This window comes from Chlamydotis macqueenii, chromosome Z (assembly GCF_036417535.1).
Source record: "Chlamydotis macqueenii isolate bChlMac1 chromosome Z, bChlMac1.mat, whole genome shotgun sequence".
NCBI lineage: Eukaryota > Metazoa > Chordata > Aves > Otidiformes > Otididae > Chlamydotis > Chlamydotis macqueenii.
The window spans coordinates 58,381,186-58,394,542 of NC_141593.1; the positions used below are offsets into that span (position 1 = coordinate 58,381,186).

General features: G+C 39.2%; 1 protein-coding gene across 1 annotated transcript in view; it reads right to left on the reverse strand.

The window, feature by feature from the left end:
• Positions 1-12,727, reverse strand: part of EFNA5 (ephrin A5) — a 212,818-nt gene extending 200,091 nt beyond the window's left edge. The window contains exon 1 of the mRNA XM_086770409.1: positions 12,566-12,727. Coding sequence (XP_086626535.1) covers positions 12,566-12,693 — 128 coding nt within the window. The 5' untranslated portion in view covers positions 12,694-12,727. The remainder of the gene's footprint in view (positions 1-12,565) is intronic.
• Between the last annotated feature and the right edge of the window lie 630 nt (positions 12,728-13,357).

Genomic DNA, 13,357 nt, shown 5'->3' on the forward strand with positions numbered 1-13,357 from the left:
AAGTTTTATATAATTGTCATACAGGGAAAGGGTCTGCTTGGAATGTGAATGCAGCGAATAGCCATGAAATAATGAGAAACAAGTATGATCTACCTCTCTAATTAATTTTCCTTCTTCACCCACACTGTCACTTGTTATGATAATGTGAATCTTAACCCTAATGAGAAATTTCATATCACCTTGATTAAAGATACTGCAAATAACACCACTCTTTTTATTTTGTTTTTATTTTAATGAAGAATCTCTTTAGACTCTCAAAACCCTCAACAAGTGTACGGAACTTCTGCTAGTGAAGTTCCTATCTATAATACAACTTTTGTACCATGCATTAATGGACTGGTTTGTTCCTGGAACTGGAGGTGTTCCTAGTATTTTTGTAAACGTAGTTTGTCTGAGGACTGTTTAAGACATAAGTTCTTCAATAAAATTGTGTATGCATTCCTTTACAATATTTGTGAACTCAACATAAAAAGCTATTAAACATTCACAGGGCATTTTTGAAATATATTTTAAAAATCAACTTCACAGAAAATTTCAAAAATTTCTGGGAATGTTGCAGGTAACTCACTACAAATACAAATACAAGTAACATTAAACTGGGTACAATGTCTTACAACTGGATCTGCCAACACAGAGACTAGAAAACATGATCGAATTTCAAATGTATGCACGATGGATACAGTTTAAGAATTAGAACTTGATTTTTTGTGAAACTCAATGTTAAGAAAAAGAGGTTGATTTCATCAACACCTGTCTTCTCAAATGAAACATGTGCCACATTTCCTGAAAGATGTGTCTTCCTCTCATTATGTTGTATCTCACAGCCACTAAACATCAGCAGGTCCATTGGAAATCAAAAAGAATTTAATACTTGATATTCCATTTAATGAAATTGCTTTGAGAAAAATTGCTTTCTCATTCTCCCAGCAGCCTCAAAATACAGTGACATGCGAATCGCTTCTCACCATTTTGGTAAGCAGGTAATAAATCACATGGTATATATATCAAAGAGTTAACATCTGCAAGGAGAGGTAGCATTCTCCAGCAAAACAGGGACTTCTGTTTTGTAGAAGGCTATTGTTGTCTTTTCTAGAAAACAGAGACTTCTTTCCTGAATACAGTGTTTTAATTATTTCAGTGAGGAAACAATTCTATCCTGTTTGAGCATTCACAAGATTCATCTGGTCTCTAAGGAATATCTTATCTAGAAGAGAGCAGTATATTGCATATAGTGCTTTGGAAAATACGTAACTTGTATCCCAATGGTGTTCTACTATATCTGATTAATTTTACCTTCATGCTCTTAAATTAATGATTTTTTTTTTTGGCACATACCAAATTGTTCTCCACTGTATAAGGCATCCAACACCTCAGAGTTTCATTAATGCCTATCTGCTAATCACATATGGTAAGCCAGTTCTCACTTCTGAAACTGCTGACAGCAAAACAACTACTCCTTCTACCAGGTTCACTCTTACCCTCTTCAACTCCCCAAAAGGTGAAGGTCCCAACACTGCAAAAATCTTTTCAAAAAAATCTCAGTCTAGAATTTATTTGGACCCAATCAGACAAATACCCACAGGGATATATAGCCCCATGCTGCTGTGCCCTCACACTAGATTTGATTCATGTACATTGTGTGGCCTTACAAAAATTGACAAGCCCAACTACTGAAACTCTTATTCATGAACTACACCATAAAGTCACCAATAATGGACCTAAATCAACTCCCATCTGCAGCAGTGGGGAATCTTTTTACTTCAATAGAGCTGGATCTAAACATTGCTCAAAATAATAAAATAAAAAAAGCATTAAAAGATGGTGTATTAAGAAAAAAAATACCAACATTAGATCCTGTAGTATCTATCAAGGCATACAATTCAAATAAATAGATGGACTTCCATTCCTTGTTAGTACCCATCAGCTCCTACTGACTTCCGCAACTCTTGAACATTAGGATACTTATTTAAACTACTTTCTTTAATCAGCTTTAGGGACCATTTTTTGAAAGGTATTTAAGCACCTGAGGGTGTAAAAAAGCAGAAATCAAATCTACAAGACAGTTAGGCACCAAGCAGTCTCAAAAATCCCGCATGACTCCTGTCTGCAACTCTTGGTACCTAAATATAAACCTAAATATATCTATCCAGAATTCTAGTTCTGAGGATCTACTCTTCTTCAAATCAGTGGGCTAAAACCTGCTTAAATAAGTGACCCATTTTAGGGGGTACAAAAAAAAAAATTAGCAAATATTAGTGTGAAGCCACAACTTCACTCTTTCAATGTCTTTAAGGACAGAATTCATGATAATTCGCTCTGCAATTATGCATTTATGCTTGCATTTGGAAATATTTGTGCAGTGATAAATAGAACTAGCACACCTCTCAGCAAAGCCGCTACTGCAGTACTCCAAAATCCTAACCTAATTTTGCTGAAGATGATCTGCTTACCATGGGCTGAAAACAGAAAAAAAAAAAAAGTGAATATGCAAACTAGCTGCTTTCATTCAGCTTTTTTAAAAATCCAGTTTACTATGCAGGACACAAGCAAAAGATAAGATGATTTTCACCCCCTTAATAAATGCAGGCAAATACCGGCTTTGATCCCAGTAATTTTACTGGAAAGCTCGGTTCACCAGAAAGTGTGCAAGACAGAAAGGCAAAAGTGACTGAAATGCAAAGGGAAAAGTGTATGCAACTTAGGTTTAAGTGAAGGGAAAAATACAACCCTAGAATTAAGATCTTTTGAATGCAGGAATAATAAACTTCCAAGTAAATATCACTTCACTATGACTGAGTTTCCCCAATTGGGTATTGTATATATATAATTTTATATATCTAATTATTAGGCACACACTTTCCGTGTTCTTTCCCCCAAAAAGCAGAGCTGACAATGGTGACAGCAGAGTGTGTAATTAGTTTTTATTGTTCCCCTGACAGCCATAGCTCTGCAAGGACCCCTTGCCTTTTCCATTGTAAATGTTATGGAAAAATACACTAATGACAGGCATTTAATTATGGGCACAGCGACCACGATGGGAGCTGTGCCAAAAGTGATTGGCAGCTTTGGATACCAAATATTCACAGCAATGGTTCTTTTTCTCCCATACCTTGTAACCCAGATTACTCAAGATAATGAGTTTCTTAAATTATCTTTTCTAAAGCTTTGTTTATTGTCCACAGATATTGTTATTAAAGACCACCACCTTAAAAACAGACAGAAAAAATAAATCGACAAAATGGTAATTTCTTTTGTACAAAAGTAGCATGAGGTTGTCTGAAAGAGGTCTATCCACTGATAATACGATCGACGTAAAAGAAATCCCCACCAGCTCTGGCACATAGTTGAGGGGTTTTTTTTTAATTATACATAGCTACAAACAAAAAGATACTATGCCCTCTTACATACATATTTACAATAAACTGTCCCACATTCAACTGTAGTTGCTGAGGTGCTTTTTCGCCTGATTAATTAGCAATTGGGAGACACGCTTTTTGGCAGCTTTTGTATCCCTATTATTTCTTCTGGTTTGGCACAGGAAACTCCCTTTTGGGAGCACCAGTATTTGTACTGTACCCCGCTTAGTGATGGATCACTAATTTTTAATAAACTAAGCCCCACGAGAACTGCAAAAAGATGTATAAGTGTATTGGAGCAATAACAGTAAACAAATTTTTTTAGAGGGGTGGGAGGGAAGCTGTTGCAGTACATAAAATAGGAGGTCTTTTCCACACTGAACATGGAGAGCCTATCCAGGAGATCACACTTAATCTGAAGACACAGGTCTGAATTGGCTTTTAACTACTTGATCCAAATCTCTGCCTTATCTTTAAAAAGCTTTAAAAAAGTAACTATCTAATGTGGATGCGCATTTTCCTTGAAGAATGCTATATCTGAATGTCCCTTCACTGTTTCTCATCCCTCCCCCACCACCAGATGAATGAAATTACTCTGTGAAGCAGATCTCTATGAAGAATGACCACACAATTCTGGACCAAACGGTTCTAAGTCTATGTAGCAGTCACAAATCCCTGGCTAAGCTGAACAAAGCAACATTATTCCTAAGGGGTACGTTTGGGAATATAAAAGTGAAGCTGTCTGGCTCTAAAGTGGTAACTTGCAAATAGCTGCAGAATCAGTGTTGGCCCTCCATCCCCCATCCAGCTGGCTTTCATATCAGTAACTTCAAAAATGCAGTTTACCATTATGGTGCTTAAGGCACTTTATGCGCCAGTGCAATGACCATGCTGTGTGTGCATGTCAGAAGGTCAATACTTTCAAATTCCAGAGTCTTTCTTTATTTCCTTCTTTTCTGGAAACAATAGGAAAGAGAGAAGGATTGATAGCTCCTACTTTGTTAACTTCTGCTCACCAAACACCCTGCCTGTATGAATACGTAACTATTTTTTTTAGATCTGAGTAGGCATCAACTAAAGCAAAAAAAATCCCCACAAACAAAAACAACAACAACAAAAAAAAAGAAACTAAATGCAGCTAGTTATCCTGCTTATTAACAATATTAATTAGCAAATATCTTTGCAACAACTTTTAACAATTCCAGGGGACTCAACATTATTAAAACTGCTAGTAGTCCTTACCTAATGCTGATGAACTAGCATCACAGTCTGGTAACTGTGCTACAAAGATCATAATTAAATCTACCAGTAAGTAAAGTAAAATATTTATTTTTTTTTTCTGTCTCCTCACAAAAAAAAAAAAAAAAAAACAAACCTGTATTGTATTTACACAGCACTGCCAAAACAACAAAATATTAGACATTGAGAGATTTGGGGGCCTTTTTTGTTCAGTTTGGATGAAAAGATATTGAATGTATTCAGCTCCATTTTCAAAGGCACAGACTGAGATAAGACACTCAAATTTATTTACAAAATTAAAACAAGTGTAAGGTAAAAGTTAAAATAAAAAGTCCTATGCACTATTATTATAATAAAAATTAATATGTATTTCTTAGCAATTCTGTGTATGATAAGATAATGTGATCTGACTGTCTGTAGAGAGAAACAATTTCTTCTGAGCTGTAATATGAAAAATACTACTTTCAAGTCCACAAAAACAAAACGGTAGTGCATCATTGCTACCCCCTAAACAAAGGCCGCAGTGCTCAACTACTACTGATAAACAATTCACATAATGCAAACTCACTACCACTATCCAGCACCCACCATCAAGCAAAAAAATGAAATAATTTTGGGGAGGAAAAATTGTATTATTTTAACAAATAAAGAATGTCACTGCTACACAGCAAACATTAATTACATGTCCTGTCAAAATATGTATCCTTTTAAATGTCATGAGGTCAAATTTTATCTTTAAGAATGGAATAAAAAGATATTTTAGCAGAGGGTGATCAGAGTCAAAGCACACTTATTTCCTCCTCCAGTTTTTTGGCTCACTGGATGATTCACAAGCAAATGGTTCCTTCTCTGCACTCCAGCACCACTTCATGACTGTCATCAAAAACTAAAAATGGTGCCTATCGAGTAAGATGGTCCTTCAGGAGTCCAATGAAAATAAACAAAAAATATAAAGTTACTCAGTGACAAACATGCAGTAAATTTTTTTATTGCAGGTATTACTGTTCAACAGTTCCTCATTAGATTAATATGTTGATTTAATGACGGAAAATAAAATAAATAAAGTGAAAATTAACTAATAATGAACTTACAAGTTTTGTCAGTCTAAGATCCTTTTTTTTCCCATACTATATATCAGCACAGATAGGTAAATTCTTCCACCAGATTATAATGCAAGTGACAGTAACAATTGTAATTTTCAAGGCTTTTCGAGTAAGAATTGCCGAACCTGAAGAATTTGCTATAAATTGGTATTAGCAATTCAAGCAGAACTGTTGTGTACCTTCTCGTTCGTTGATTTTTCTTTTGATAGCATTTTTACTGGTCATGCATTTAATCAGAAAAATGGCCATAAAACACCTAGCATACCAGTTAACGGAACATGCGTATCAAACAATTTCTTTACAGTTTACAGCAGTCAAAAATAAACAAACTCTTTTTTTCATGTCATAAAACAAGGATCTAATAATGTATTTTCATCAACTTGTCAACAGTAACATATGAAGGATGTTTCCTCAGACGAAAAAAAAAATATATATATATATGGAGGGGGTATTTTTCTTTTATTGGAAACCTTGGTGTTCTACAGGAGCACAATACAATCTCAGTCCGCACAGAAGAGCATCCTTTTAAAATATATTTTCAAATATTTGAGTTTAACACAAATTATTTTTTACATGTGTAGGAGTAGGAATTTGTGGTTTTGTAATGTAACAATATATGTTTAGTTTCTTAAAAAAAAAGAGGATTTCAGACATCTATACATGTTTGCACACTATAAAATAATAACCACCATTTTAAATGAGCTCAACTATAATCTAGCCTGTAGAAACTACAATGAATAAGGAAAATGGAAAAATGCAAGGAAGACTTCTAATGTGTGAAGGATTCTACTTTCATTCAGCTATGCTGAAGTACATTACAGTAGAGCTTACTCATGATAACTGTAATACCACTAGAAAGCAGTTTTAGTAATGTGTCTGTTTATTTTAAACCTAATGTTTCCATTTCATTATGTTGGTGTGCCGCTGACTGACTAAATTTTAAGCACAAGTGCCCCAAAAACTTAAACAAAACAGGCCCTTTATTCTCAACAGTGAATTGGATCATTCAGAAACACTGGAAGATTAGATTAATCATAAGACTAAATACATTAAAAAAAAAAACAAAACAAAAAAACAATGCTCAGAATCAGATTGTAGAGCAAAGAATGATTATTCAAAGAAAATCTCTGTTCCAAAATATTTCTAATTGCATTTAAAAAATTGAAAAGCAGTGAGCCAAAACAAGAGAGGCACATTGCACAGCTATAGGCAAACTACTGTCTACTCAGGCTTTCTCCAGGAAAGGTTGCATGTTTGTTAGTATCTTCTCTAAGGTGATCCAAACAACCAGCTTTCTTTAGGTGCATTCTTAAAGTCTAATATTTCAACAATGCAGTACACTGTGACAGACTGGTTGTTTAGGAAGAAGCAGTAACAAGGTACTCTAATAAGCCCAGAGAGTTCTCAACGCATATCCCTGTAATCTTCTCTGTTTCATTTTACATTTGTGTGCCTGAGTGCTTGCTTATCTACCTGCCCACCTACTGACCCAGGGACTACAAGCATGCGAAGAAACAGCACGATGGGAAGACGGCCAAGAACTAAACCACAGACTCTACTCCTTTTTTAAATTATTTTTTAAAATTTTAAAACAAAAGATCTTAGCTGGAAGGTGTGACTTGGGAATTACTTTGTAAAGCTATCCGTTTTCTAAACATTTAAGAGTTCTTCAATTACAAAATTTCATTTTCAGAGTTTTTTTCTCACACAATATTCCTTATTCGCTCTACACCACATCACCTTCTAATGACACACACATATATATATATCCATACATATACATAAGCATACATATACATACATTGAAATGCATACATACTCGCATACAAATGTATATACAATACATATGCCACTCCGTATGACTGCAAAGACCATGACTCCTGAAGGACTAATTGCATTCATTCATTTTCTCCGCCCAGCATGGAGCTAGTAGATTGCTGGGATCATAGCAACAGGGGAGAGAAAGGAAGGCTCATCTTTATCTGTCCCTCTCCAAAAGGATGTAGGGCTAGCAGAAAGAATGCAGTGAAGAGTCCTTGCTACGTGCATTTAGGAAAGATTTAATAAGAAGCATTACGTGAAGACCATGTACCACTTAACAAGGTGGCTTTCATACGAAGGTGGAAGCCAGTGAAACTATTGTTCTCTGTGTAGTTTTTCCACAGAATGTTTCAAACTGTTTCAAAATGCCACTTTTAAAATAAACACCAGTATTCTTTTGGAGACACAAGGTGTTAGTGAAAGTATTAAAAGCACATAAATTAGGTGTAAAGAGTTGAAGGCTCTACTACCGATCTTCTAATTACAAGAAATCAGTCAGAGATTTCTTCAGCTCTCAGAGCAAGCTGCTGGGTAAAATGCTCTCAAAATACAAGCTAGGCTACTTCAGAACAGTTACATATCTATACGTGTGTGTATATCCCACATACTTAAGCTCTTATGCTTCCCTTGACATCAAAAAATTACATGGAATACCAAAACCAAAGCAAATGCCTTTATTTTGCCCCTCTTTGTCCCCAACTTCTTAGCTGTTCTTAACACATGTAACTGCCTTTTTCCTATTCCAACCACTTCTGCATGGTTTCCCTCATCTCTGAACATAGCCAGAACTATTTCTAGATGGAAAACAAAAAAAAAAAACCCCAAACAAACAAATTAAAAAAAAAAAAAAGCCACATAGCCTCAGCACCTACAACCAAGATGCCATGGTGAAATCTGCAAAACACATACAAATGGATGGTAGGATACTCAGACATCCAGCCAGCCGACCGGTGTACTCCAGAGAAATGCCATGCATGCAGAAGCAGCCACCCTCAGAGCATCGCAAAATTAAGTCTATGCATGTGGCTGGTCCGGTGGCGGGGTGGAGCACTTAAGTACACATCTGTTCATCCACGCAACTGCCACAGAACTTAAGTGTGTCAGTAAGTATTTCAGGGAAATCAGATGCTTTTCTGAATTGGCGCCTACTACAAAATTCACCCAGGTTTAGACATCCAGGTTGTGAAATTCTGGTCTATGCACAGAATTTTCAGTAGTAGTCACTCATTTTTCTGTTCGCTGTTCCCAAGTATCTATCTTAAAAAAACCTCTACCAATACTGATCAAATTGTAGTATCCAGCTAAATTTCGGGAACTGACCAGTTGAAGTTGAAATTATTTCTCAGTATCTAAATTCTCTAATTATCAGCTGATTTCTTGATTTTATTATCCACATAAATACACAAACGGAAAATAGATTGGCATCCTACCTCTTTATAATAATTCTCTTGTGAAGAGAATTTATACACAATTTTCTTGTATAAGATACAGCCAAATCAAATAATACTTCTAATAAAAAATATGTGCTTTTGTGAGGCTACAAGGTTTGGCTTCTATAGAGGCCAAGAAACTAGGCTTGAAATGCAATGTTACTACTTGAAACTAGTAACAATTTATGAAGCTACATAACCTGCTACTGAAACAACTCACACGGAAACACCCAAATATAAACCACAGTGATGAAGCACAATCCTGCAAGCAGAAAAAATGTAGCAATAATTACCACAAGTAGTTCAGCTTGAACTCTGACAACATTAAAAGCAGTAGCAAGCACTAAGCAAGCAGACTGCTTCAAAATTTGGCCCAGGTACATGACATTTTGGCGGAATTATCATTACAAGGACACTAGGAATCGAGAGTAAATGAATACGCTCCATTACAAAACAAACTCTTCAAACTATTTTAAGTGTTGGATTCAGAATAATATTCTTTGACAATAGTATTTTGCTGTCCCATATAACAACTCGTATGCAAATAGTGCTGAAAGACTAAGGCACTTTAAGGTGATAATTAGAATTTATGTACACTTAATTCTAAGCCTACATAAATAACAAAAATATTAGAACACATTTTCAAGCTTACTTGAGGATTAATTTCCAATCCATAGAAAAAGGATTAAACCCCCTTAAATTCTCATCCAGAATTGGACTACAGCATTTATGGTACTTCACGTAGGCTAATAATTAAATATATAACAAAAATAAGGCACAGGAATACTTGAAACATTTCTAAGAACAGACAAGCTCTGTAAGAATATACAACTTCGCTATGGATACATGCTTACAATAATTATCATAGAACATTTTTTAATTGTTCTAGCAGAACTTTGGCAACTAACCAAGAAATCTAATACAAACTTTACTAATAAACTCTTACAATTTTTTATTTACTGAAATGTTGTTCACACCAGGAACACTTATCAGTTAGGCCACACATCAGTTTACTAATGTGTCTTTTAACAGGGATGAGCTCTTTATGTATTTCAATAAATTGCTGGAGTTTCATACTAAAAACCTAAACATCATTGCCTCTGAGGGAAGTACAATCATTATTAAATTCTTCAAAGTTTTGACCAAACCTTAATTTAGAGCGCCTTTAATCACTATCAAAATGATCAACATGTCATTTTTAAAGTTAATTAATTAGTTCTGCAGCAGCTTGTTAATTCTGAATAAATTCAGTAAAGAAGTAAGCTAAAGCACAATGGTCACAACTGTGTTTGAAGAATGACAGTATATTTTGTCTTCTAATTTCAAACGGTTTTTTCACCAAGTAAGCATCCCTACTTGCTTCTGCGTGTATGAAAACCAGATTCTTCATCCCCTGAGTCTGTCTCTGGAAGCAGATAAATCACTGCAAAGTCACTCCTGCAACATTGTTAACTGCTCTAAAAATTTTGATAACAAAAGTTAATTTTGCCTTCAGCTTAGATTCTAATGAAACAAATTCAAAACATAAGTGTTTTCTTTCCTTTGGGTCTCTTACACCTACCAATCAGGTGTTTGCCTGTATTTCTGTAATGATCGTGTAACTTGGAAACCACGCAAAAACCGGCACTGTATAAAACAAAGGAGAAATACATCTGCACCCTGCTTTTTCTCAGATTTTTAACTCACGAATAAACATGACATGTCCAAATAGATACTTCCATTGTGAGAATGCAGTGAATATTTTAGGACAAGAAGAAATATTTGTTTTTAAAAGGAAAGGTTTAGAAACATCTTACAATTAACTCTTCCTCTAGTGCTTGGAAGACTAAGAAAACTAAGTTTTCTTTGCAGTCTGCTGATGTTTAATATCAGACTAAGAAGGTATTTCATTAACAGCAATAAAATATGATTAAACCTACTAGAATCCTTACAAATCCACTTAATGCAGAATACCTACCAACTAGGTAAGCGTTGCTTGTACCTTCAACTGTCTTTACCTATGCAGCTATTCTGTACGCTCATGACACACAAGAGAAGAAGTGAAAAAATTCTGAATGTAAGGTTATTTTTTAAATATTTTATGCTGGCTGTTACGCCAGCAACATGTGGTTTTAGTCAAAAATACTTCTTTCAACAATCCTCCTTCCGCCCAGTGGGATTTCTGAATATTACTTTATTTTTTTCCAGCAGTTACATTTCATTTTGCTTAACAACAACAGAAAAAAAAAATAATCCGGGTTTTGAGAAACAAGCAGTTTTTTTGGACATATGTTATTTGACATGTGATGTGAGATGTAACTTTTCGTCTTATTTATGCTGAGCATTTTTTTTTTCAGGTAACATATGTAAAAAGAGGAAAATGTAGAGATAAGCATTTAAAATTACAGATGGTCATCATTCCCAAGCATGATTATTCCTTTGGATAAATCCTCTTTATCTCAAGCTTCCTGTGCCAACTATTTATCACTGAGGCATTGTTACCAGGAACATAGCATTAAAGTGCTGGACAGACTAGCTAACTCTGGGCACTTGAAAATTCTGCCTGTTAACTTCTGCATCACCTATTCTGAAGCCACTCTGGAATACCGAGTGGAGGAGTTTTCTGCAGGCAACACAGATCTATTAAAAAACATGACCTGTGACAAAAATCAATGTGCTAATCTCAAACCAAACAGCAGTATCAGAAGCATAAAAAACAGATAACCTAAGATAAAATGTCCCCAAATTTACTTAGACTACCTTGACAGGTTAAAAAAAAAAAAAAAAAACAAAAACAAAAACAAAACCAACCTAGGTCTCCTCAGATGCACAAGGCAAAAAATTTAATACCCAGGTGACTTTTTGCCCAAACACTTGGATACCATTTGGAGCAGGATTGAAAACTTCTGGTGATAAACACGAGGGAGGAAGATTCCAGAAAAATTAAGTGAAACCCCTCGTTCCCGTGGAAGGTTCGTGCAGGCGCGGGCAAAGCCTGGTGTCAGAAACTCTGGGGCGGGAGGGGAGGCTCCGCCAGCACCGCTCAGCCCCGGCGGGGACACCGGCACCCCACGGCCCGCCACGGGGTACCCATCTCTCCTCCGGACGGCTGCTTGAGAGAGGGAAGCCGCTCCCGACAGCCATCCCGCCTGGGGCTGCCGCCAAGCCGCGGCCGGCTGCCCCGCTCCATCCCGCCGGGACGGGAGCCCCCCCCCGCCTTCCTCGCCCGGGGCCGTGCCCCGCCCGCCGCAGGAGCCCGCAGGGGCACGAACGGGGTGGGGTGTGGGGGCGCTACCTGCGGCCCCTCATCCCGCCTAAAATCCGGGCGCAGGCTCGGCCGCAGGCTGCCCCGCTGCGAGGGGGCGCATCCGCCCGGCGCCCGCGGAACGGTGGCGGCCAAGCCCGGGGAAGCCGCTCGCCTGGTGCAGCGCTGGAGTCGTGGGCGGGGGTGGCGGGGCAGCGGAGAAAACCACCGCTACCCGCTGCCTCGCCTCCGGAAAAGGGGAAAAAAAAAAAAAAAAAAGAAAGTTTTCCAGTGTTCCACCCCATCTTGCAGCCGGGGCAGTTTCTGCAGGCACTGGGCAAGACCCCCCCTCAACCCTCCCGCCCGCTGCGCGCCCGCGGCGGCCCCGCGTACCTGGGGTTGGTGCTGTTCCAGTAGACGGCGTAGCGGTCGGCCACCGCCTTGGCGCCGGGCTCCTGTCCGCGCACGCACACCCACAGCGCCGCGGCCGCCAGCAGCAGCAGCACCTCCACGTGCGGCATCGCGCCCGGCCGGCGCGGCGAGACGGGATGCGGGAAAAAAATCGGGAAAGGAAGGGAGGGAGGGAAGAAAAAGAAGGAAAAAAAAAAAAAAAAAAGTGGGGGAAGAGGGCAGACGGGACCACGCCGGGGCGCGGGATGGATAAATAAACGGCGGGGCACAGCGGAGTGCGGGCTCGGCGGCGTGCCGCGCCGCAGCGAGCTGAGGGCGCCTGCCGCCGCAGACGGGCAGCCGGCGGGGAGGCGCGGTCCGGGGCCCCTCAGGGAGCCTCACCCCGGTAGCGGGAGGTGGGGGCCGAGCCGGGCGGCGAGTGGCAGGCGGTGCTCATTCACCGGGAGTCCCGCACGGAGCCCACCGCACGACATACACCGGCCCGCCGGCGCGGCGGGCGGGCGGGCGGGCGAGGGGCGCCGCTGCTCCTCTGCCCCCTGCGAGCGGTCCCGGACGGGCGGGGGCGGCCGGGGGACGCGGGGATGGAGGGATCGGGAGAGCAAGCCGGAGAGGAGCGGGGAGGAGGGGAAGGAGAGCTTCCTCCCTGCAAGCCCACGGGGGCCCTGGCAGTCTATCGGAGGCCACCGGCTGGGAGAGGGGCGAGAAGTACCAGCAGATCTTAAAAGTACAAAGTTTGTGTCTTCCTTCCTGGCCCTCCGCCCCTCGCGAATGAAA